This window comes from Chionomys nivalis, chromosome 17 (assembly GCF_950005125.1).
Source record: "Chionomys nivalis chromosome 17, mChiNiv1.1, whole genome shotgun sequence".
In the NCBI taxonomy this organism is placed as follows: domain Eukaryota; kingdom Metazoa; phylum Chordata; class Mammalia; order Rodentia; family Cricetidae; genus Chionomys; species Chionomys nivalis.
In genome coordinates this window covers 41,169,513-41,196,233 of record NC_080102.1, presented here as the reverse complement: position 1 = coordinate 41,196,233, position 26,721 = coordinate 41,169,513, and the positions used below count along the sequence as shown (strand labels likewise).

General features: G+C 50.1%; 1 protein-coding gene across 1 annotated transcript; it reads right to left on the bottom strand.

The window, feature by feature from the left end:
• Positions 1-221: 221 nt before the first annotated feature.
• On the bottom strand, positions 222-25,511 carry Samm50 (SAMM50 sorting and assembly machinery component). Its single transcript, XM_057791580.1, has 15 exons — positions 25,367-25,511; positions 20,971-21,081; positions 19,499-19,600; positions 17,465-17,552; positions 15,686-15,792; positions 15,126-15,256; positions 14,838-14,925; positions 13,296-13,424; positions 12,775-12,846; positions 12,279-12,365; positions 9,495-9,565; positions 7,256-7,323; positions 5,225-5,371; positions 4,693-4,834; positions 222-1,581 (listed from the first exon to the last, which is right to left on the bottom strand). The coding sequence occupies exons 1-15, from the start codon at positions 25,385-25,387 to the stop codon at positions 1,536-1,538; spliced, it is 1,410 nt and encodes a 469-aa protein (XP_057647563.1). The 5' UTR covers positions 25,388-25,511; the 3' UTR covers positions 222-1,535.
• Between the last annotated feature and the right edge of the window lie 1,210 nt (positions 25,512-26,721).

The window sequence follows — 26,721 nt, the reverse complement described above, 5'->3', positions numbered from 1 at the left end:
AGGAGGCAGCCAGGCTGCTTTCATTAAGGAGCCAGAGGCAGTTCCCGGGCAGCACAGCCTTGATTAAAACCAGACTTTCACAAGTGCCTTCTCTGGGTTCTCAAAGGTCATGGGGTCTGCAAATCTGTGTCACAGCTTCCACAGCTCCCAACATCACGGCCCTAAAGGGGTTCCTTCTTCTGTTAAAAGCCATCAGTGAAAGAGTGAGAACAGCCACAACATTCCCAACCATCGAAAGAACAAGTTTATTCTCAGCAAATACCAGTTCCCACTGCAGGTGTAAGGAGAGGGAAGTTCTCAGAGGCGAGCGTGTGTGTGTGTGTGTGTGTGTGTGTGTGTGTGTATGGGCAAGACCCCCAAGACCCAAAATCATCTAGCAAATACAAAAACCGCCACAGGGAGGACAAGACTGGATGGGGAATGAGAATTTTGCAAGAGAGAGGAGGGCAGAACAGGCCTGAGCTAACATCCTGTGTTTTCAAAGACTTCAGAGGAGGCTTAACTCTGTCCCCTTCCCCCATATATATTTTTTCTTTTTGGTTTTTGTTTCTGGAGACAGGGTTTCTCTCTGGCCATCCTGGAGCTAGCTCTGTAGACCAGGCTGGCCTCAAACTCAGAGATCCACCTACCTCTGCCTCCCAAGAGCTAGGATTAAAGGTGTGAGCCACTGCTGCCTGGCTTATATTAATTTTTTAATCCTGTAACATTTTCTATGACAGCCCTGAGCATCTGCAGATACTAACTAGTATCCAAGCAGAGGAAGGGGCTGGCCTCCAACTGATCCCCTTTAAAGATTAAGGGATAACAACCATATGAAGTCAGAGCGAGGGAGGAGCAGGTGGCAGGCAGGACCGAGTGTGCTCTTCAGCTAGCCTTGAACTAAGGTTATCTCGACAATCTGGGGACCTGATGCTGTCAAAGGGTACTTAAAAGACGCAGAGGCAGAAGTCAGGCCTGCTGGCTCTGAAGAGGGAGCATCTTTAGAAATCAGCCTTACCCAGTGGCACCTGGGCCCACGGACCTCTGGACACTTCAGCTCCCTGATGCTGATGGCTGTGCAGCCTGAGTCACGATGTGACGTGCAGAGCAGCCACGGCTGACAGCCAACAGCATACTTCCCCTACTTCCACCTTCACATCAGCACTGGGAGGCCATGCTGCCACTGAAGTGGCGTGTAATGACAGGGCCAGCGTCCTTTGGGGTCACCCACAGTTCAGCCCTACTTCTGGTAGGTTAGAGCCCAACAGCAGACTCTAGGAGTCTGTGAGGAAAAGGCACTTTGGGTCACCTGAAAGCCCGTAGGCCCAGGACTGCGCAGGTCAAACTGTCACAAGTCCTCAGGGAAAGCAGGTGTCCAGACAGACACATGGCCTGAAACACAGACCACATCCAGGACACAGCTGAGTGTTTCAAATTTATTAACGTGATTTCCCAGAAGGTTTATGGCCCAGAAGCACTCAACTGTGTCACCTCCAAACAGGCCTGTGGCCTGGGAGACACCCGATGCTCATCCAAGCTGCCCCGGGAGACTCAAGTTATAGGAACCGAATCCCAGCTCCAAACTGGACGCCATCACAAATCCTAAAAAGAAAGGGAAAAGTCAATCACAGTGCTCCCCGCATCATGCCATCGTGAGTTTCCGCTAGCCCCACAGTTCCGCCTAGGCTAGTAAGCACTGGCTTTGGAGAAAGGAGAAGAGGGAGCGTAGAGCCTGTAGGACACTGCTGTTCCATCCCACCCAAGGTCGCCATCCACCTCGTGTCAGGACAGGACGGGGAAGCAGGAGGCCTACACGTTGGGGCTGGCCCGGAACACAGGATAATCCTGGGGCTCACAATGACCCAGCAACCCAGTCAGCCAGACCTGTTCCTGATCCAGGAAGGAAGATAAAAAGGGTCACCACAGGTGTGCTCTCTGGAGAGCTCAGCTCTGGGGAGTCCCGTGCGGCCTTTCTCATTTTGACACCAAGCACCCAGTTCAGGGTCCTCAAGGCGCAGATTCCTAGGTGCCCCCACAATGGACTGTGCAGCAGTCTCTCACTCCCCCGCTGAGGAGCCCTCGGAATTGGGAGAAAGCAGCTCCCATTGAGGCTGAGAACCTGAGCCCAAGTAGCAGTGTTCCTATGCCCTCAGCCATGGGCCTAGGCTGCCAGTTCCATAATGTTAGAGTAGGGTCCATAAAAGAGACCATGGCTGCTGTCAATGCTTTAGAGACACCCAGGGGAGGTCATTACACCAAGTTCTTCAGAGAACACACAGGCCTTCAGAACAGCTCTGCTACCACAACTGTAAACACAGCAAAGATGTTTGTGCTGTGACACACACACCACAGAGCAATGCTAGGATGGGTACTCAAGATGGCATCCACAGTCACAAGGCCAGGCCCGCCAGGCCTCTGCATACCTGTGGGCCTCCGCAGCCTCTATCTCTGGACCAAGTGCAGGCTGCCTTCCTGCCCGACTGTGGCAATGCTCACCCCTCATACCAGCCCCATGAGTGGTCATCAGGAAAGCCCACTGATGCCTGCTCTTAACCCCCAGAGCTCTTCATCCTGGGTGGTGCGCTAAGTTGTGGGGGACAGCACTCGCAGGCCCCAGAGTCCTTGACAGGCAAAGAGGAAGACATCAATGTGGCTGGAGAGAGGGGTGAGGAAGAAAAAAGAGGCTCGCTTGTCAGCAGCCGTTCCCTGAGGCTTCTGCGACCATGTGTGCTCTGCCCACCATTACTACACCCCTCCCCGGGGACAGCTGTGCCCAGTCAGGACGCCCTTCCCACCCGTGTCCTCAGAAAGTCCTGCAAGGTCCCATCTCGGGGCCTCTTGCCCTCCCTAGCTGCAATGGTGTCCTTCCTGCAGCTCAATGAGCAGCTGGAGCAGCCCTGACTCACTGCTGGCTCCCACAGACCTAGCCTGGGGAGTCCTGCTGTGACAGAACTCTAAGGGTCCCGGAGAAGACAGTGCCATAAATCATTCGGGATGGACGTCAAAACACTTCAAACTGTCTCCCTTTGTAAAGGCCTCAACTGCCAATTTCAGAGCACCTGGCTTAACCCTGGGGGCGGGGCTACAAGACAACTGTCCACCTGCCAACTGCCTAATTTTAGAAACAAGATGAAACTGAGGTCATTTCCCTCAAATGTTACCAAATTCCACCCTTGCTAACAAAGCTGCAAACCAAACTACGCCAGGGAATGGTATTTCCATGTTCAAGGCTGACTCCAAACTTCACTGCCCACAGCAAACAACTGCTGCCATCCAGGCAAACAGCTGTAACAGCCTGAGCCAGGACCTCCCCCACTACAGCAGCCGACTGCTTCTTCATAGAGGCTATATTCTGGATTAATCTTTGAAACATGTGTCTCAGGTTTAACCAAGAGAGGCACAGCTGAGGGGTCTTGAGCTGTAAAGAGCACAAACTAATAAAGGGCCAATTAGTAAAGAGACTCAAAAGCAAAGCAACTGCCTGACGCACACCGCCACCCTGTGGCTGCTGTCAGTATTACAGCAGCATGGGTCACAAAGGCCGAAGCGCTAAAAGCAACAACCGCAGTGCCCACTATAGCCCACCACACTCTCAAAGCAGGCAAACTGGCCCAGAGCACACCTGAGAAGCAACTCCTGAATTCTGGCTCTGACTTGGCACCAACCTGCACTCACAATGATTCCTGCAGGGCTTCCCAGGGACATGGGCCTCGCAGCTAGCCGGCTACAGCTACAGCTCCACCTCATGGAAGGCTGTACAGAGCAGTTAATTCCATGCTGAAGATGAGGCAGCTACTGAGGAGCTACCTACTATGCACCAGGGATCTAGGAGCATTAGCCCCTTCTCCTCACACTGCACTGACAGCAGCAACTGTGGCCTGTCACACTGCAGGCAGCAGGCATGGTGTTAACAGGACACACCACCCAAGGACAAGAAGAGCAGGCTAGTACAATACCAGCGGTCTCGGGAGTCACAGCCACCACATCCAGACCACACAACAGCAGAGCAGAAAACATCACCTTCCATTCTCTGGCTGGCAAAACAGACCCAGAGTAGCTAAGTAACCTAGTCCAGACCTACCACAACTCAGGGTGGCACCTGGCATGTGGCCCTGGGGAGAAATCCAGCTTGGATGAAGTTCTAATCCCCTCACTCAAGCATTTGTATCGTCTCCCCATGAGACTGCCTGTCAGGAAGGTGCCCTAGATAGGAACTTCCCACCAGTACCCGTCTTGACTTTTGACCCCAGAGCCTTGTCATTCAAGCTTCCTATGTATAATAATCCCTGAGTCTCCAGACACTTGCACAATGCCCACAAGATAATACAAGAGATGGAGTAACTTCTACAACCCTAGCAGCACTTAACCGAATTCGTGTAACACAGCCACTGCTCCACGTCCATGGGTGGAGTCCTCCAGCCCATGGCTAGGCTGCGGTGGCACAGGGAAACCCTCTCTACTGCACACTTCCAGTAAGCAGAGTCAATACTTCTCCCCTGGTTAGCTGCTCAGAGGAGCAGAGCTTGCACTGTCCCGGGAACAGTAGCAGTAGTGGTCCAGGGAAAGGCTGGGCATCTTCCTTTCCCCCAGTTATAGTCAACTTTAGCTAACTATTCAATATCTCTTCAAGTCCCGACCTTAAAGCCACCGAAGTGAGCAGCCCAGTGCAAACCGCAACTCCCCAGAGCTACCGAGCTGACACAGCCCACGCACCTGTCGCCCGTCTGCACGCCCATAGGAATGCAGTAGTTCAGCTCCAACCGAGCGATGTTGCCGAGCCGGAGGACGATGCCCGCTCCATAGGACCAGCGGATGCATTCAGCCAGCTTCCGGATGTGGGCTTTGGGGCCCTCGCCTGAAACAGCAAAGGTGATGTGTGGCTCCCTACCCGGAAGGGCCCCTTAAAGCTGGGCCGAGCTACTGGAGCTTAGTATAGGATTGGGTATCTGCTTCACACTCTCCCAGAAAAAGCTGAGTGTCAACTCGCTGGGTCTGGCTATCCTGAACCCTCTGCCTAAAAATGCTCTCCCAGCAAAGCAGCTGGGAGGCCCCATGCCCTACCTCAGAGAGGGCTTGAGGCTCCCAAACTGTTCAGCTCCCTCTGGGAGGACCTCTGAGCTCTGGGCCCTAATGACACCCGAGAGCACTTGAAGCTCGTTTGTAGAGTAAGAAGCAGGTCCCCCTTACACGATGGCATCAGGGAAGGCACCACCCCGCACCATAAGGACAGCCAGGGGAGACTCACCATAGTTGAGGTTACACAAGTTGCCCGCATTGAGGAAAAAGTGGGTTCTGAAAAGCTCTCCAAAGCCACCTTGGCCTGGTCGGAAGGGCAACGGGGTGTAGAGGTGCAGGCCCCCGGCCCAGTATGCCTCCCCTCCCAGGTAGTCTCCTAAGGAGGGGGAATAGAATCTGCTCACTCAGCACTGTGGGTTCCTGCCTTCAGTTCTGCTCCACAAACCAGGCGTGCCCCGCCTCCCTCCTTTCCGGTGTCCTTCCACACTCACACAGCTGAGGGGGCAGAGCACTGCCAAAGAACAAGGCTGCCCTGTGCCCTGTCCACAGTGCCTGCAGCGCTCCTCCTCCTACAGCAGCCCCACTGAGCCTCGGCATCTTCCACCAGCACTATTCTCTTTATCTGGCATGTTGGGACAGTGTCCACCCCAGCCTGCTGGTGAGGCCAGAACCCAGGCTTTTGCCCCCAAACCCGTGGTTTCAACGTTGGCAGGCTGTCCCTTTCTAGAGTCAGTCCTCGGCTAAGCTATCCAGGAGAGGACACCTGCTGGGCTGACTTTCCTCAGTCCGCTTCCACCAGCCAGTGAAGTGTCTGGACTCCATGGGCCCACGTCTGAGCCTTGGTAAGTTCTCCCCACGTGTGCCTCACCCTCGCCCTCCATTTCTCTTGCTATTTTCATGGTTCTTTTGAGCTCTGTGGTTCCTTGCTTTGGGGCTCTTGACACTGTGACAGAAAAGCTTCAATTCTCTTAATTTCACGTTGGTCACCACAGGGAGGGAATGCACAAAAGCAGAGAAGCAAGGGTGCCTGGGAGACCTTACTACAGTGTGTTCAGCTATGGGGAATACTGCTGGGGAGACCTTGGGGAACCCAGGGGATTCCAGCTGACCAGCACCCATAAAAGTGGCCAATTACCCTCCAGTGTATTCCAAATGCATATAGTTATACATCTTTTTGAAAATGTGTATAAGGGCTGCAGAGATGGCTCAGCTGTTAAAGGATAGGCTCAAAACCAAAAATAAAAAAAAAAAAATGTATGAGAGCCAGATATGGTGGTACATCTTTAATCCCAGCACTCAGGAAGCAGAGACAGGCGGATGGATCTCTGTGAGTTTGAGGTCAGCCTGGTCTACAGAGTGAGTTCCAGGACAGCCATAGCTATATAGTGAGACACTGTCTCAAAACAAAACAAAAGTATGTATGTGTTTGTCATCAGCATGTATGTCTACACCATAGGTGTGCAGTGCCTGCAGACACCAGAGGAGGGCACCAGATCCCCAGAACTGGAGTTACAGAGGGTTGTGAGCCATCAGGTGGGTACCAGAAACCCAGGTCCTCTGGAAGAACAGTCAGTTCAGTTCAGTGCTCTTTCACGGCTGAGCTATCTCTACAGCCTTCATGTGTTATTTTACACCTAAAACAAAACAGGGCCAAATTTAATCTACCTCTCCAATGCCCAAAAGTAACAGTAGCAAATCTGTGGCTCCTTCATTTCCTAATTTTTTGATTGTCTTTAACTCCAAGAGATGTGAGCAAATGTGCAGGTGTGTAAACGCAGGTGCTTTCATGTCAGCTTCTGCCCTGGATTCCAGTATCAGTGGACAGCGCTACTATCAGTTTAGAACAGACGACAAACCTCAGGAAAATCACCTTACTCACAGCCACAGATCTACATTGCTTCTACCTGGTTAAGACATTATTCGGGAAACCGTCAATGCCAGAAGTGGCAGTGTATGCCTCTGCAGCCCCTGGGAGCAAAGGCATAAGAGACAAGGCCTGCTGAGTCTTCTGAAAGGGGGCTGTGTCCTAGGACACAGGGCTACATGAATAGCTGGTTTGAGTAGAGGTCACCCCCAGAGAACAGGACTGGCAAGGCTGCTGGAAATGCTCTTATCCTTATACTCAACGAACACTGAAGTCAAAGGAAGTCCTGATGCTCGCACTGTTGCAAACTGGTATTTCCACTGCTTCGGGCTCCTCAGAAATGACAGCCCATACAGAAGGAAAGAACTGCATGTCTTCAAGTTTAAACTCACTGACCTTCGCTTTGGGGTCCAATGCTGTGCATGCTAAATCCTCGGACACTTGTGGGACCGCCCAGGTAAAACCTGCAGTAAAGTGACAGGTGTCAGGTCATTAGGTGAAGACCCATAAGACCCACAGCAAGTGAGAAAGCAGGGTCACAGCTGGTTCTGGGGAATGACATTGTCTCTACACAGCAGAACATTAGGAGAGGGTGGGAAAGATGCAAGTGAACATGATACCTATCAAAATCTACCCGACACCCAACAGCAGCTCACGCCGGAGATATGAGCAATGAGACACAATAGAGCCACATGGGGGAAGGTGAGCAAAGAGGACCATCCACTCTTATAAAGGATGGGCAGCTGTCTAAGAGACCCACCACAAAGTTCCCTACCAACCAGGCATCCTACGTGGCAGACATCCCCAGCCATATTAGGTTGAGAAGGTAGAGTCCACATCACATAACAGTGTGGCACACCACGAGAGGGGCCAGATGATACCAGAGGGAAACAGACCACATAGAGCATTACTCTGGTTTTCTACAGTGAATTGTACTATGTTCTAACTGCCAATGATAGAACCCAGGGTCTCCCCAAATGTTAGTCAAGTTCCTTATTGCCACAATGACCTTGACTTCCTACAATACCTTTTAATTAGGGGAGGGTGTTCTAATTTTTAAGGTATTTCTATATCTATCTATCCATATCTCCCTATATCTATATCTACAAAGATATATCTGTGACAGAAAGTGTGCAATACTATGCCCAGTTAGGACTAATTTTCAGTGGTCAACTATGTGCAAAGCTGTTCTGTGTCCTAGGAAGAGTGGTCCAAGGGGCTGCGACAGTGCACAGGGAGCAAGGGTCTAGTTTTCCTGCCCCACACAAGTCGCTCTGACATGAGGTCCACAGATGCTTTCACTGTCTGATTGCTAAACTTTCCTGAACAGTTTGCTGATATTAATAATGCAGACAAATGGCAAACTCTGTGCTTGGGTGATTCTAAAAAATTTTTTATTTTTATGTGCTTTGCCTGCATGTCTGTCTGTGTAGTACATGCATGGCTGGTGGCTGAGGAGACAGGAAGAGGGTGTGTGATCTCCTGGAACTGGAGTTACAGACATTGTAATCTCCCTGTAGCTGCTAGACATATCCCTGGAACCCACATGAAGAGCCAGATGCATAACAAGCAATGCAATGTCAGTACTTCTACAGTGAGATGGGAGATGGGGAGAGAGTCACGTGGAAGCCTGGAGCAGCCAGACTGGTGTTTGCAGCACAGTAGCAAAACCAAGAGACCATGACTAAAAACAATGGGGAAGGTGATAATCAACTCTTGAAGTTTGTCTTCTGACCCTCCCCACCACATGAACCGCAGCATATCTGAGCCTGCACACACGCAGACGTGCACACACACAAAAAATGTTACTTATTAGACGTTTCATGACTCAGTAGACAATCACTCTATGATCTCTCTATAACATTTAACAAGTGAGAACACAAGCTGCATATAAAATACAGTGTCTTCACAGCTCACTCTGCACAACACATAAACACATTCCTAACTGACCAAAAGAAGTCAGACCAGGGGCTGGAGAGATGGCTCAGTGGTTAAGAGCATTGCCTGCTCTTCCAAAGGTCCTGAGTTCAATTCCCAGCAACCACATGGTGGCTCACAACCATCTGTAATGTCTGGTGCCCTCTTCTGGCCTGCAGGAGTACACGCAGACAGAATATTGTATACATAAATAAATAAATATTTAAAAAAAAAAGAAGTCAGACCAGGGTTAAGGCAGGCTTATCCTCCAGGAGGATGAGCAGTACTTTTGTAAATGTGCCTTGATTTTCACTTATACGAGTGCTAATCAAATTGTTTCATCATACTAAAAAGAGAGGAAATTTATTTATTTATTTATTTATTTATTTATTTATTTATTTATATATTGGTTTTTAAGACAAGGTTTCTCTGTGTAGCCCTGGCTGTCCTGGAACTCACTCTGTAGACTAGGCTGGCCCCAAACTCAGAGATCCACCTGCCTCAAGGCATGTGCTACCACGCCAGGCTGAGAAAAAAATTTAATTCAATAAAGCGTCCCAACAGAAAACAAGCAATACTTGTTTTTTTAAAGTACTGGGGTACTTCAAAATCAGTTTCCACGTGAAAACCAAGAGCAATCTGAATATTGCTCTCATCTGTAAAAAAAGAAAGACAATCCAAAGTCCAGAGGAAAATGGGAGCCTCTGCTGGTACTGACCTGTCGGCGATGCTGGATGGCTTGTCACCGATGGGCACCAACATTCCGCCCCAGAGAGACGTGGAAAATACCTGTGCGAAGCAAACAGTGTTTCTTTCTGTCCCATGAGCACCAGCAGGAGGCTGCTCTACTCTGAATGCCCTTGGCATGCAGAGCAGAGCAGAGCAGGGACACAGGGGACCAGGGCTTGTGAGTTTGAAAAACTCCGAGGCAAGTTTACATTCCAACAGAGTCATACAGAGTGCAGCAGGGCTTGGCTTGTATTCCAGTCAGGACAGGACCCTCTTACATGAGAAGTCATACCCACAGGACAACCTGATAGAGGAGGGTAGCCAGGACCCTTCCTACATCTGCTCAGACCCCAGATGTGAGGGGACTGAGGCATGCAGCTCCTCAGGCTGGAGGTCTATACAGGCTAGGATGCCCCTGTAATCATACAGTGTAAAGCTGTATGGGAGAGTCTCGCTCTCCCAGGGGCAGCACCACCCAGTAAGGGGCCTCAGTGACACACTCTTCAAATCTTGTAGGTCAACCCCAGTACTCATGGTGTTGGACTGGCCAGGGCCTCTGCTCATCTTGGGTCCTTTGCCTGTCCTGTCCTTGCCAACCCAACACAGCTTAGATGATCTTTTTCTGGATGCCTCAGTGGGAAGGACTATAGATACAGAGTAGAAGAGTGCACAGCCGAACCACACACTAGTACCCACATGGCGACAGGATGAAATCTCCCAACTTCACCACTGTCTGATGGCACACTCATATGCCCATCTGTTGGTAAGGCATTCTGGAAGCCACACAAGCTACACCACACTGACTAAAGGCACCTTTGTGGTAGACTTTGAAAGGGTAAGGGAAAGTGCTCCAGTCTGATGAAGGCTGGTCAGGCTGAGCTAGCTGTTCAGGTTACCTCACTTGAAACAATTTCAACAGTAGGTTTGCTGGGAAGTGACGCCATCAGGAAATAAGCCAAGAGGCATGGATGCTCCACTGACATTTCCAACTAGTGGGAGCCAAACAGTGATGACAGTGCTGGCTGCATGGGGATAAGGCTCTGACCTGTTCACAGAGAGGTTGCTTCCACTCCTGGTCCTTCTCTGGGCTGAAGCCTATGCTGCCTGGAGACCTCAAGGGTCTCAGCAGACTCCCAGACCTGCCTACAGCCCCACGTGTACATACCACTACCTCTGCCTGGAAGACAGCTTGCTGGGCTCCCGAGAAGAGCAGACCCCTGCTTTCCTTCTTTCCAGCTCTGCATGGGCTCCTACTCAGAGGCATCTATACTCCACATTCCTACCAGCAGACAAAGTCCCAGTTCCTTCCTGCCAGAGCCAAAGATCCTGAGTCCTCTACTCTCCTCCTATCTACCCTTCTGTCCGTCTACTCATCCTTCTACCTATCTTCTATCTATATATTCTCTTACCCACCCATTTGTGTGCCATCCATCTATCATCCATCCATCCATGCATTCATCCTATCTACCCATCCATCCATCTATCATCCATCCACCCATCCATCCATCATCCACCCATCCATCCATCCATCCATCCATCCATCCATGCACTCATCCATCCACCCTGTCCCCTCTTTCTACCACATGCCACTTGTAGATGCCTCAAAAAAGCCATTCAGCTATTTCTGTCCCTATTCTCTCCTCTATCTCCTAAAATAAGCATTTTGTTTTGACATGGCCTCAGAATTAGAGCTATGGCCCAGATCCCAAGGTTCTTCCTCAGTCAGTCTCACCACAAAACTGAGGGACCACCCTGATCTTCACTTGCTGAACTCTGACCTCGCAGACACTAGCTCTCCACTGATGCCCTCTCCTCCTCCTCCAGGAATCAGTGGGGTGCCACCTGCACTAAGCCATTTCTTCATTAGCAGTCACTGTCCCTCTCTTGCCCTCTATGCCCTGCTTCCCCCAGTTCTGCCCATCTCAACCACCAATCCTTCTGCTCCTTTTAGGTTCTACCTTCACGCTCCCACTTCTTGATGCAAGCACCCAGAGTGCCTGGCAGCCAGGATGCAGGTGTGTGGGGGCAGTGGATGAGCGAACAGGATGAGTGGGTGGGCACACAAATGTGTGGCTAAGAGAAGAGATAGATGGACAGGTGAATGGAGGAAGGACAAGGAGATGAAGGACAGTGGGTGGACAGATGTGTAGACAGATGAATGGGTAGGTGGTAAATGAGTAGGTAAACAGATCAACAGAGGGGTGCTTCCACAAAACATGCACAGTGGAGCCCTCCATCCCTCAGCCCCCCACACAGGAAGATAAGAGAAAGTGGCTGGAGACATGCCTGTGCCAAATTCCTAAAAGGATGTTACAGCAGCAGAAGGCAGATGAAGGACAAGTGCCTGTGAAGGAAGAGCCTCGTCCCTCAGAAAGTGTCCTTAGAAGGCAGCGTGGGCAGAGGAGGGTGAACATCGGGGCACTCCGGCACCACTCTTAGAGCACAGACTCCCAGAAAGCAGCAGGAGGTCATGCATCTGGGGGAGCTCAGCTGGGAAAGGGAGGAATGCAGGGAACTCGGAGTATGCTCCACACTGCAGGCACTGCAGCGGAGTCTGACCAGTGCTAGGCGGAGAGGTAAGGCATGAGGAGCTCTGTGACGGCTGAGTGTGAGGACCCAGCACAGCCAGGCAGGCCATACACATGTTGACCGGAGGGATCCTAAATCCTCGGGGTTAAAGTATCACAGCACAGGCTAACACCAGTGCTTCAGGCACTCAGGACCCCAAGGTGAAGGGTGACTCCCACAAGGCACGGCAAGGCTGGAGACTCACCGAATCCAACATGAGTGGCTTATTCAGTTGAAGTTCAAAGTCTTCCTTGAGGAAGCTCACATCCCCTCCAGTGTAGCCCGCCAGTTCCTGAAGGAAGAAGCCACAGGCCACAAAGACACAGGGGTTACTAAGCATTGTCTTTTATAATGACAGTTTTGTTGTTTGTGCCTTTCACAAGGCCCTGGCCAGATCAGCATCTAGAGAGAGTGAGCCACGTTCATGGCAGGGACATTTCACCTACAAACCTCACCACTCGGTGCTGCTCTGAAATTGTAGACTGGCACCCCGGGTCCTGCCTGCACCATGAGCAGCAGGATGAGACCAGCTGGATCACCTTGGCCTACAGTGTGTCACCCAGCCCCCCTGTACCTTCAGAGTGGTCAGCTGCCCTGTGCACTCAACACTACTTCCTGGGGACAGCAGCCCCAGCGCTGTGTGTGACAGTCCTGTGCACACTTCACTGCTTCCCAACCAGAAGCTCTGGCGAGAACACTACCTGGTTGACTTTGAGCAAGGCCCCTCTTCTTGGTAAGATAGACGAATTCCGAGAGTCGATGACCATGGCATGCTGAGAGAGATGAACGAAGCGTATTTTCACTTCAAGCAGCTCCAAGGGCAATAAACCTGCTGTGCACTGAGGGCTGTGCTGAACATGCCCACAGCGCTTCACCTGTTCCTGCCTTCCCACAATGGTGTACCCAAAGACATCAGAGTTTCTCACAGACACTGACCAGACTTGGTCCCTCAGAGAGCTCAGCACCCACCCTGCCAGCTCGCTGCATTTTTTTTTTTCATTTCTGGAAGGTAAGATTACACAGCCAGCTCTTAAACACACGTTTATCTCCTTCCACTGATGTTACTTACAAGAAATAGAACGAGGCAGTGGAACTGGAAGTCACTGTCCCAACCACCCAGTTGACCCCTCAGTGTCACCTCACTCAGCCCCATATCAGCAGAGACTACCAATGGGTCAAGGGCTCTGTTCACACATTTCTCCACCCAGAGAGCAAGTCCTACCGAGAGAGAGGACTTCAGCGAGTGGCCACTTTCCTTCCGCACAGCAAACGATGCAGTCCTGGAGAGGCAGCCCAGTTCCCGCCACACGCCCTCCCATTTGATGGTATGACTGGTCTTCCATATGGGAAACTGTAATGGCACGGAAGGAAACCTTGTTCTGCACCCTTCACACTGGAACAAAGCGCTGCAAAGCATCCTTTGAAGGGAGGCATCACTGAGTAACACAACTGGCAATTTCTTTTCTCAGCACCAGGGAAGGGATAGATCAGTCCCTTGTTGGCACTTGATCCTCCCCAGTCCCAGCCCCAAGATAAACTGTTTGAAATGAAAGGAAGTAGGGGAGGAGAAGGAGCAGAAGAGGACAGGGGAAGGAAGATGTGGAGGCTGTAAACTGCACCTGAGCAGTGCTACTCTGCAGGTGAAGGAACAGAGTCACACCTAAAAGCTAGGAGTGACTGTCAACAGCAGGTGTCGGTCTCATCACAGTAAGACACACAGATGACATGACATACCCATTCAGCCCACATGACTGGCTGAAGGCAGACTCAGTAACCTGTCACCTGGATGGATCAGCCCCAGAAGAACAAGAAGACCAAGCCATATGCGGCCAAGGGCTTTCTTCCCATTGCCAGAGGGAACAAGCAAAGCCAGGTCCAGGTCTGCCCCAAAGCCTGCCTCTCAGCAGATCTGCCCCACAGCTGATCTGCCCTACAGCCTGCCTCTCAGCAGGCCTGTCCATGGTCTACCTCTCAGCAGGCCTGTCCATGGTCTACCTCTCAGCAGGCCTGCCCCACAGGCCTGTAGGCCTGGAGAAAATACAAGGCCATGGAGGGTAAGGAGGCACCAACCGAAGCCCAGTACACAAAATTGGTGTACAAGAATGTGGACCAAATTGCCCACCTCAGCACACAAGGGCACTGTGCAGGGCAGCAGGGGCAGCAGCCAGGCTCAGCAGTCACTCTATAGGAGTGTTATAACTCAGGTGTTCCCAAGAGCCTGCCGCCAGTAAAGCTCCCTAATCAACTCTTCTTTCCATGAACACAGGGCAGCTCTTAGCGAGCAAACCACTTACTCATGGAGCCACACTGCTGTCTCCATAGTAACCATCAGGAGTCACAGGGCCAGACTGTGCACTTAGGGTGGCCTGAGACACAGCCAGCTCTGCCTGGCCTCATCCTTCAACCCACGCCAACCCCATGCCATCCTACACTTCAGCCCCTTTGCGTCCATTGTTCCAAGTGGAAAGGAAGCCTGACTCTTTCAGAGTGAGCTCTTTGAAAAATCTAGGAAAGAAACAAAAGGGAGAACCAAGGAGAATGATGGGAGAAGGCACTGGGTGCTACAGTCAGTCAGGAGCACAGACGCCACAAGTCCAGAGTGGACACCAGCCAGCTCTGCCCCCGGCTCCCTGCATCAGCTAGGGAGGAGGCATCAAGCCAGGAGAAGGCCAACAAGGGTGAAAAGTCTGCACTCACCCACCCATTCCTCTCTAGTCGATGATCTCACTGTGCCCACCCTGCATGCAGGGCCAGGTATACTCACACTGTACTCGGCAGACACTCCTCTGTCAGTCTCCCGGAGTGAGCTCCACGGGAACTGCCCAGTAACTTTATATAAGTTTACAGAGAAGCTAGGAGGCAATGGGACAGAGCTTTAACAGTGGGTCTGTGCAAAGGGCTTACATTGAGCTAAACCACAGGCCCAATTACACGGGGGCTCATCCTCAGAGCAGCAGCCGCAGCAGAGGCGGTTGTGGCATTTCACACTCAAGCCATCTACTTTAACTTTTGAATCAGGCCACTGAGCTCAAGGACCCGTGTGGCTTCCTACTTTCTCTCGAAGTTTCCAGGCTGTGGTTTGAAGAAGGACAGGCCATAGGAAGTTTCTTTGGTTCCATAAGAAAACTGAAAAGTCACTTTTTCTGCACGTCCTAGGAGATTGGGGAGTTTGAGACCGAGCACCTGAGAGAGGGAAAAGGACAGAGCTGGCACTGGACCAGGGTAAACAAGGCTCAAGCACACACAGCCTTTGTTTCTCACAAGGCGCCCCTGCCAAGCACACACATCCCATACAGGATGATGGCCACATTGACCACCTAGGAAACTGGAAGGCAGAAGTCTCCCACCTCAACCCCAAACCTCTTCCACTGAAGCATAAAGGAATCTAAACAAGAGCATTAATGTGCTCACCTGGCGGGCACTAGGGTTAGTATCACTACAAACAACCTCGACTTCATGCTGACCAGCTCTAGTGAGGTTACAGGGAAATTGTAGATAACACCCAAGTCCATAAGCCAGCAGGTTCCACAGCAACTCACTGTTTTTCCCAACAGGCACACCTCAAAAGCTTACACTCAAAGGACTCTAACAACAGTGGACATGATGCCCTACCATACTGCCTTCGTTGTTCCCAACCATGGTGTTGTAACTGCCAGTCAGCCTCCTGAGCTCCGTCACTTCAAACGTGACATCTAGTCCATTTGGCAGTGCATCATCACCTAAAAAGTAAATATTTCAAAGGGTCAGCAGTCAGCACGGCAGTGGGTACAGGCACTCACTACGCCTGCCAACCTATGCTTGATTCCCAGGACACACATGTTGAAGGAAAAAACTGACTCCTGCAGGCTGTCCTCCAACTGACACATAAGTAGCCACACATATACACATATGTGCACACATACATACACACGTACAAGCCGGGAAGTGGTGGTGCACAGGCCTTTAATCCCAGCACTCAGGAGGCAGAGGCAGGCGGATCTCTGTGAGTTCAAGGCCAGCCTGGACTACAGAGTGAGTTCTAGGACAGCCAGGACTGTTCACAGAGAAACCCTGTCTCAACAAACAAACAAAAAACAAAAGCCACACACATGTACAAACCAAAACACAGCTCTACACCTAACACTGAACTCTGCTCTGTCCCAGATACAGCCCCAGCTGGGAACGGACCCTCCTTTGAAAATGTTGAGTCCTGTTCAACCAACAGCCAAGCATGGGATTCATATGATGGTAAAGACTTTATCACCCCAAGAAGATACGAGCATCACAGTACAGTTAAATGTCCTCCATCCAGCAGGGTGTGAGCAGTGTCTGAGCTGGAGGTTTCTACCTCACAGCCCACCAAGGCCGGGGATGCTCTGCAGAGCGAGGCCAAACCCTCAGGGTTGGGGTCTCAGAGGAGAGGGCAACTCCTGCCTTCTGCCCAGGGCACCTGCTGGGTGCTTCTACTAGACACCTGCACAGCCTTCAGGAATGGAGATGTCCATATGATCTCCACAGGCTCAAGAGGCACGGGTGGAGCCTTGGAACTGTTCTGGTTTTTATTTTGTAGTCCTGGCTGGCCTACCACTCGCCACACAGACCAACCTGACCTTAAACTCACAGAGAACCAACCACCAGTCTCTGCCTTCCGAGTGCTGGGATTAAAGGTGTGTGCCACCACACTAAACTCTATTTTTTTTTTTCCTTTTTTCTTTTTAGAAGACTTCACTTTTCAGGGGGGTTTTGGTGTAAGAACAAAAAGCAAAGTTCCATCAACCCTTGCCACTCTGGCATATATCCCCACGAATAACACCTCACATTTACAAGGTTCATCTGTGACAACTGTCAAGCCCACATTCACAGCAGATCAGTGAGATGCAGTGTACCATGTGCACAATGACTGGTTTATAATGCCCTAAGCAGTCTCTGCTGTTAGGTAATTTTATTGTGCAGTCAGAGCAAAGAGCTGAAGTCACAGCCAGAGAGGAGAGCTGACCAGCGCAAGGCCATATCCAAGAGGGACTGGAGAGAGCTGAAGCCGCATGCCAACAAATGGGCACCAAACTGACCCTGGGGAAGCAGGGCAGGCCTGCAGGTCAAACTCTATCATTTACTACTGGGCCAGAGGCAAGTTACCTAAAGGCTCAGAACCTCTGTTCCATAAGTGAAATGTTCAGAACCCTCACCAGTGTCCTATCTGACTCATTAGTGGGTCCTGAGATTTACCACAAATTAGATCATGGGTCCCCCACCCACTCCTCTGTGATGAAATCCACGGGTGTATCTTTAAAAATGGCTAACTCCAAGACCTGCCTGAGGGACCTTTGGGAGCACTCTGTATCTACCCACATGACTGCTCTGTGACCCTGGAGGCTACATGGTGGCATCCGGATACTCTCCCATGGTACCTACCATGACACGTGTCGATCAAAACATCCACTTGCCTAAAAATTCCTAGGCGAAGCAGTTTTTCACGGGCTTCATGAGCTCTCCGCATTACCTGGGAGAGGGACAGACCAAAGAGAATGAGCTCTCCTAAGACCCAGGAGCACTGAGAGCCATGTGACCTGTAAGTGCATGCACTAAAAGGTGCGTGCTACAGGAAATATCTGTGAGATTCCATGAGGAACAGTGTAGTTGTTGGGCTGGAGTGGAGTTGGGGGCTCAGCAGAGAGGATTGAGCTTGAGGTGCCCTGAGCATTGAGCAGAAACCACAGCATGTGACAGCAACACCGTAGGGAGGGACACAGGGAAAAGCTGATAATGGAGCTGCAAGGTGAACCTGACTAAGATGGAAAGCAGCCACCAGAGCAAGTGCCAGACAGAGAAACCAGCCAGGACAGCGAGTGCCAGACACAGAAATCAGTCAAGAGAGCAAGTATGAGACACAGAAAAGGCCAAGGATAACAGGGAAAAAAGATAACACACAAGACAAACGCTCAACCCTGGTGACAAAGAGATCCTAAGAACGAATAGACGCTGAGAAACCATAGGAGAACAGGTGCCTTGCAGTGAGAACCCGGCACACACCTATGATTCCAGCACTCAGAGGCTAAGGCTGCGAGAGCTAAAGATGGAGGCCAGCCCAGGCTACACAGTGAGATGTTGTCTAAACAAACAAAAAAGCAAAGCAAAACAGAACAGAGAGAAATAGCAAAATTTTAAAAAGTATTTGAGAAAGGGTGAGATGGTTGAGTGAGCTATAGTATTTGCCTCAAAGCCCTAGTTTGATCCCAGGGAGGGACATACACACAAATGGAGATAATGAAACAGCACTGTGTCTAATGAACGGCAAGACCTTAGAGTGTGGCACTCAGCTCTGGGGGTGGACTTCCCTATCCCCACGCAGGGGTATGGAATGGTGGATCTCCTTGAAGACCAATATGCTTCCCTTGAAGTGACAGAGCCTGTGCCCTCTGACCTAGTAACCCTACTTGTACTGTGCATGCTATGAGCCCACAGCCATCATGAGAGCCAAGCCCTCAGCTTAATGTCCACCAACAGAGACACAGTAACAATAGTGTTTGAGGTGAGGCTTCTCAGACAGTTGAAAGGACTGGCCCTCACAATGACACAAAAGAATGTTGGTGTTCCTTGCCACTTGGGTTCATCACAGTCAATGACACACTCAGAAGGACATAGTGGAACCTGAGCTGGTCTCTGAGAGTTGTTAAGCAGTGGCAAGACAGCATGCACATTCACACCAATATGTGCTTCACCTGACGGTAACTGGCCTGAAACATAACCTTAAGCTTTAAAAACACAAACTTTTGCTTGTTGTTTTGCCGACACTGCTCAAGCTTAGCAAGAGGAGGCAGAGAGGAGCCAGTTGACCTGGCCAGAAGCACACCACTGATGACCCCTGTTAGGCAGGTCAGTGTTGTCCAAGAGCAGGACAGAAGGAAACCACAGGCAGCTTCCTACTACAGCACAGGAAAGAGTCTGTGCAACAAACAGAGCAAGAGCCTGGCTGATGTGCAGTCGGTAGCCCCGGGGATCCCACGGTCTGGTTGATGTGCAGTGGGTAGCCCTGGAGATCCCAGGGCCCGGCTGATGTGCAGCGAGTATCCCCAGAGGATCCTAAGGGCCTGGCTGACATGCAGTGGGTATCTCCAGGGATTCCAGGATCTGGCTGATATGTAGTAGGTATCCCCCAAGGATCCTGAGGCTGGGTGATATGCAGTGGTCATCTCCAGAGGGTTCCCAGAGCATTCAGCAGGACCCAGGGACAACTCTGATACTGAGAATCAGGAGAAGTACAGGGCAAGTGGAGCAGACATGACAGACTCATCCTTTCTCAGGATGAACAGAGGAAAGGACAGCAGAAGTTTGCATGAGCTATGGAGGTGCTCTGCAGGCTTGGGTCAGAGGCTGGGCAGAGCTGGGGACAGCCTCAGATTCCTCTGAAGTTTCAGGCCAAGAGTGCCATTCAAAGAACAAACTTACCTCAATGAGGTTTTTAGCCTTAAAAACATCTCCAATTTCACAAATGATGATGTCATCCTTAGTCCGTCCAAGCCCATCAAAATGAACATGCTGAACCACCACCTAAATGTAAAAAAGGGACAGAGGTTATCACCCCAACACAGGAGTGAAGCCAGAGGCAGGGTCTGAGACAAAGGGCAAAGTCTTTTCAAGTGTAATAATCTGGAATTCTTATTTCATTCTTTTTTTAATTCTTGTTTTATTTTGTTTTGTTTTTAGAGATAGGGTTCTCTGTGTAGCTTTTTTTAATATTTATTTATTTATTATGTATACAATATTCTGTCTGTGTGTATGCCTGAAGGCCAGAAGAGGGTGCCAGACCTCTTTACAGATGGTTGTGAGCCACCATGTGGTTGCTGGGAATTGAACTCAGGACCTTTGGAAGACCAGGCAATGCTCTTAACCACTGAGCCATCTCTCCAGCCCCCCACATGGGTCTTTGTAGGGGGAAAAAAATAAAGAAGCCCTAAGCATGTCTCTGAGAAGCTTTAGCCGCAGAAAAGGTAGTGTGTCCCTCCAACTCTGTAGTTCCCAGGACTGACATGGCAGCTAACAACTATCTATAACTGCAAGATCGGATACCCTCACACAGACATACATGCAGGCAAAACACCAATGCCCATAAAAGAAAATAAATAATTGAGAAACAAAATGATCCCTGACTCTTCTGGAAGAAAGGAACAGAAATATAAACTCAAAAACTAGGGGCTGCAGTTCCATAGTAAAGCATCTGCCTGGAGTACAAGAGGTTGCCGGGCATGGTGGTGCAGCGGCACACCTTTAATCCCGCACTCGAAGGCAGAAGCAGGTGGAACTCTGTGAGTCTGAGGCCGGCCTGGGCTAGACTGACAGAGAAACCCTATCTCTAAAAGCAAAATCCAACAAACTAAAAGAGGATGCAAGAGGTTCAATCCCCAGTGCCACCAAAAATGCATACATGCATGTAAACTTAACCATAATTTGAGTCTATCTTTGAAAATTTTTAAAAATTTTATTTTATGTGTTTGAGTGTTTACCTGCACGCATGTATTTGTATTACATGTGTGCAATGTCCAGGGAGGCCAGAAGAAGCCATCAGATCTTCTAGACTCTAGGATCTAGAGCTAGAGTTACAGATGGTTTTGAGCCCCCTTATGGGTAATGAGAACCAAATCCAGGACCTTTGCAAGGGCAACCAGTGTTCTTACCCACTAAGCCATCTCTCCAACCATGAAAATGTTTTTTAATTTTTTTTTTCAGTAGAAATCATGCTTGCCTAAACCAGCCACACCAACTGCCACCCAGGAAAACCTGAGACACATGGAGCTACTGTCCTAAAGCCAAGTGTCTCTGCTTGCAATGGGTGACAGGAGAGCTCCTTTACGTCTCCATAGGGGCTTACCAGGAGAACATTCCAGAAACAACCACATCAAGATGTTCCATAGAATACTCACATCTTTGTTTTCCAGAATTTCCTGTTTTGCTTCAGGTTCAACTTCCACAAACTCGGCTTCTTCCCCCAAAGCTCCAAAGTCAGGTCCATTCGACGGAAGAGGCTCCAGACTCTGCAGGAGATAGAGGAACCGGAGATAACAGAACTTACAATCAAGACAAGACAAGCCTCTCCACCTTTCAGCTTCAGGTGGTGCCACAAAATCCAGCACAGCTGCTCCCTTGGGTGTGTGGGGTGGGTGGGGTGGAGACAGGATGGGAAATAGAAGGCAGGTAAGCAGATGGGCAGGTGCAGGTCCTAGGGGCAGTGTTCATTGGGTTTACTAGTAAGTAAAACAAAGATTTCAAAGAAGCTTGCGCATGCTCATCAATGGGCCAGAAAGCAGGCTCTTTCCACAACCTGAGTTGTGTGGCACTACTTCACATAGTGGCCAAATGCTCTAAACCTGAACCTTCTGAGCTTACTTTTTCTGTTTCTTTGGTTTTCTGAGACATGGTCTCTCCTCAAATACACTGGGCAGCCAAGGATCCCCTTGAAATCCCTCCTGAGTCTGCCCCTGATTCCAAGTGACAATATAAGGCAGATGGTGGTGGTGGCGGCACACGTCTTTAATCCCAGTACCTGGGAGGCAGAGGCAGGTGAATCTATAACAGCTAGTTCCAAGACCACTAGGGCTATTATACAGAGAAACCCTACCTCAAGAAACAAAACAAAAACCAAACAAAACTAATGACAATATGAACTGTCACCACCTCAAAACACAACAAAGGCCAGCCATGGTGGCACATGGCTAGAACTCCAGTACCAGGCTAGGGCAGAAGGGATTCTATCCCTAAACAAATAATCACACAAGCAACTTCTCTCTCTTTTTTAAGATTTACTATTTATTTATTATGTATATAGTGCTGGCATTGGATTTCATTACAGATGGCTGTGAGCCACCATGTGTTTGCTGGGAATTGAACTCAGGACCTCTGGAAGAACAGTCAGTGCTCTTAAACTCTGAGCCATCTCTCCAGGCCAAGAGCAACGTCTTAATAAGCTTCCTGGGTGCAGGGGCTAGGTAAGCATGACTGGGAAGACTGGAAAACACTCTTTCTACACATAACATACACGTAATACAGTGTTTTATCTGTGTGTGCATGGAACATGAAATCAGGAGCTTTTCCGTCACCAGTCTCTTCCTGTAAGTGAACACCCAAAATTGCTGGGACACTTCATGTTAGAGAGAGCCAGGTGTCCCTGACGTGAACTCGGAGTGGCAATTTAGGGGACTGTCAAGAACAGGCAGGCAGTCCTGGCTACCTCTTCACTCCATGCTTGTATGCAGTCAAAGCCCCTCTCCAGTACATACACGTGTTGACAGCTGCAAAGCAAGGAGACCCTGGGACTGCCATTCCCTTCTCCTTCTCCTGGGGTGCTCAAGGTCTCTGTCAAAGGAACCCTATACACAGCCTCTGCAGCAGGATAAGGAACCCAAGTGGATCCTGTCTCCTCCCACACCTGCCATAGAGACTGGTCCTCAGACTCCTATCCAGTATAAGTACTTTCATTGTGAGGCCATGTTGGTTCCTCGAATAGTCTGAAGATCTACCTTAAATGCCTTCTGTCTTTGTGGGAGGGGAGGTACTAAGGTAGGAGGTCTTGAATTTACCATAATTCTCCTGCCTCTGCCTCCTGAATGCTGAGCAACAACACCAGGCTAAATATCACCTCTTAGGCCATTTTGACTGACTGACTCTGTGTGTGTGCATGCAAGGTCAGAATCAGGGTATCACATACCCAGGGATGGCTTCAAACTCACTACATAGGCAAGTAGAGTCTTGAACTCCTGACCCTCCTTCATCCAACTCCCAAGTTCCTGGGATTATGGCCACCATGCCTGAGTCCAAAGGGACACCTCTTAAATGTTAAAAATTTGTGGCTTCAGGGTTTCTTTCTTTCTTTTTTTTTTTTTGTATTCAATTCTTATTTACAGGATACTGATCAAATACAATTTTGTTTTTTTACTTAGTAAAACCACTAAATCTCCGTGATGAAGGGAAAAGAAAAAAGCAGGCACATGCCTATAATCCAACACTCGTGAAGACGGAGGGCTGTGATTTCAATGCCAGCCTGGAGTGCTTACCAAGGGTCATAAAGAATGCATCATTTCATGTCATTACCCACTGGTTTTGCTGTTAAGTGTTTTTAAAACTAAATCGCTATTAACCCCTCATAAGTATGGAAACTCTATTAGGCAAAGCAGGAATGTGACATGGATCCATTCTTAATCCAACAGTTGGCAAATACGCCTTGCCTGAGCAGGGCTTGCATTCCATTATTCTAAAAAGTCCCAAAGTGTCAAAGCATGGGACAAAGTTCATCAGAGACCACTAGCCCCGTAATCAGAGGGCAGATGTCAAAACAGGATGTCACTGTGGTTCACGCTTCTGCCAAAGTGTGGTGCCTCCAGGGCTGGAGAGATGGCTCAGAGGTTAAGTGTGGTGCCTCCAGGACCTGTTTTCTAATGGAGATTCACTCACCACATCTTATTTGCTTTGGCTTTAGACAGGGTCTCACTATGCAGCCCCAGCTGTCCTACATAAAACTCACTAAGAAGACAGGGCCAGGCTTGAACAGATCCAACTGCCGCTGCCCCCTCAGTGTTGAGGTTAAGGGCATGCACCATCATGCCTAGCAAATAGATCTGTAATCCCAGCTACTCAAAAGTATGAAGGAATTCAAACTCAAGGCCAGCCTGGCCTACCGAGTGAGCTCAAGGCAGGCCCTGACAACCTAGTGAAAGGCAGTCTCAGAATTTAGAAATATTTAAAGAGATCTACAGACGTAGCTAGGGAGTGCCTGCCTGAAGGTTACCCATGGTACAGGGGAGGACCTTACCTAACAGGCTCCTGCAGTATTCAAGAGAGCACTGGAGCCGGAATTTGAACTGACTATTTCAGCAGGTACAGCCGAGTGGAGACATGAGCAATAGGACAAGGAATGAGCCCAGGGCAAGAGCACAGTTCAAAGAGTGTGTCGGAGTGCAGTGGTGTGTGACACAGCTGTGTGCAAGTGGTGTGCCCCAGTCTAGAGGCCAGGCTGGGACGCTTGCTCTAGGTGCTGTTGGAAGTAAAGGGACACTACCAGAAAATGAGTCACAGGGCAAGGGATGCTGTCAGCACTGTGTGCTGCTGGCTCCAGGACTCCAAAGGTCTTGATCTGAGGACATTCTGAGGCTCTGTGACTCTAGACAAATGGCTCATTCTCTGGCCTTTGGGAACAATTACAAAATAAAAGGGTTTGGCAGTAAGTAGCCAACTACTTATTCAATAGCACTAACATAGGCCGTTGGCTGGAACTAAGGTACGGCACTGGGCCCAAAAGACTACCCTCCCCCCAAAAAATGGAGTTGGTTAGGAAGAAGTTCTGGGTCACTAAGCAGAAACTAACTTGTTCATCAGACCTTAGGAGCCATGAGGAAGAGAACAGGCAAAAACCTCAAAAAGAAAAAAGAAAAACCCACTCCAAGGCAGTAACTAAGTCGAGCATAACTGATACATGCCTGTAATTCCAGCCCTCAGAAGCTGAGACAGCACCTGCTAATGTGAGGCCAGCCTGGGCTACACCATCACAGGCAGAAATAGACGAGGAAGGAGGAAATGATGAGCCAGGACATGTCTCTTCTCAGTTCTGCTCTGCCCACTCACAGGAAGAGAGCTCATTCTGCTGTACAGAACAAAATGCAGCCCAATTCCAGGTGGCAAGTAAAAGCCAATTTATGGTTACTGGGGGCTCAAATACAGGAGCAGCCCTGGGGTCTGGCGCCTGTGTTAGATGCCCTAGACTCCACATGGTAGAAGGTGAAAACTGCAGCAAGTTGTCTTCTGACCTCCACAGGGGCACACACAAAATAAATAAATGCATGAAACCTTTTAAAAGCAAGAGCACTGGGCTGGAGAGATGGATCAGCAGGTAAGAGCATTTGCTGCTCTTGCAGAGGACCCTATCGATTCCCAACACCCACAATGAGGCTCACAGACCTCCGTGACTACAACTTCAGGTGATCCATCGCCCCCTTCTGGTCTCCATAGGCTCTGCACACAAAGTGCACATACACACATTCAAACACTCTCGGACAACATCATCGTCATCATCACCATAATAGAAAGTCTTAAGTCTGTTAAATAACGTGTTTGTATCTTGTCTTCTGACAAGCCCTTTTTCCCCGCCGCGCTCCGACAGAGACCGGTGCTATGAGGCCACCCGGGAAAATTCCGCGGAGTGACCTTGGGTCAGTCACCACCGTCCTCAGGACCGCTACAGTTGCAGGCCCAAGCGGCTTCCGCACCCTCCCCGCTGCCCTTGCCCCGGGAGGAGCGCGTGTCCCGACCGACCGCCGCGGGGCCTCTCACCCGGGCGTACACTGTCCCCATGGCTCCCTCTCCGGCTGCTGCCCCGCGGAAGTGCCCGCGCCACCCTAACTCAGTCACAGGCACAGACGCGAGGCTACAGGTCACGGAAGCTGCGCGCCGATCATCGCCATATTGTACAGCCGAGGACCCGCCCCCTGGCTCAAGAGCCTCCGCTCATTGGTCCATATGAGACAGTGACCCGGATGTTGTTCACAGGGAAGTACTGTGCAAGCGTAGAGCGCGTAGTAAAGCCCGGAAAGCTGCTGATCTGCGCAGTAATCCACGAGGTGAGTACTGGGCTGAGCCCGTTTTGAGTGCCCAGACCTGGCCTTCGTTCCTGGTGGCTTACACCGGTCTAGTCGTTGGAGCCTCATCTTCACTCCTAAGGTGTGACCTAAGGGCGTAGGGATGAAAGACGAGTGTATACTCCTGGAACGGGGCACGGAACCTAGCTTGGGTCAGCATCGTAACACCTTCGCTCAGATCCCGTAAAAAGGGTGAGTGTGGGGGGGTGAGGGCGTCTCGAGCGCGCTCAGTAGGTAAAGGCTCTTGACGCCAAACCTGACAAAGTTCAGTCCCTCAGACCCACATGGTGGAAGGAGCGACCAAACTCGGAAGTTGTCCTCTGGTCTCCTCACATAGAATAAAATTATGAGTCAATAAAGATTGCCTTCGCAGACTCCCCAGAAACATGTTTGGTTTTACTTTATCTTTCAATTAAAATACATTTACATCATTCCCTTCCCTCCCCGCCTCACTTTTTGTTTTGTTTTTTTTGAGACGGGTTTTCTCAGTAGCCCTGGCTATCCTGTGTCCTGGGACTTTCTCTGTAGACCAGGCTAGCCTCAAAATTCAAAGAGATCTGCCTGTCTCTGTCTCCCAAGAGCAGAGTCTGGCTCAGTAAATAAGTCTATGATGTCATCATTACGTTGAGGTAAATTGAGGGTGACTCAGTTTGGAGCACTCTGCCCATGATCCAAACTTTCGTTCCGATTGTCCCTCTGTTGGATGTCTTTCTTGGCTGTGCCACCTGGGAGTGCTCATATAGGTTTCAAGGCTGTCCACACTAGTTTCACCTGTTGCCTGAGAGGGTCACACCCACCCAGCCCTTTATCACCGCAGTGTCCCTCAGTGTGCTCTGGAGACTACGCCATTGTCCTTTCCCAGTGGTTGCTGAAAATACACGTTCTAGGCTGGTGTGGCGGTGTGTGAACGTGGTGCTGGGAAGGCTGCGGCAGGAGAGTGGAGGGTTCAGGACGAGCCTGGGCTATATAACAATATATAGCAATAACCCGGTCATTTATTATGCAGTGCGGAAGACATCCAGCATGCAGGCCTAGAGGAGAGGACGCAAA

What these genes read in the sequence shown, in the direction of transcription:
- Samm50 (XM_057791580.1), bottom strand. Translation starts at nt 25,387, where the DNA reads ATGGGGACAGTGTACGCCCGG. An exon ending in AAATTCTGGAAAACAAAGAT is followed by an intron (nt 19,601 to 20,970) that starts GTGAGTATTCTA and finishes TTTTACATTTAG; the next exon opens with GTGGTGGTTCAGCATGTTCA. An exon ending in GGAACAACGAAGGCAGTATG is followed by an intron (nt 15,257 to 15,685) that starts GTAGGGCATCAT and finishes TCCCTCTCTCAG; the next exon opens with GTGCTCGGTCTCAAACTCCC.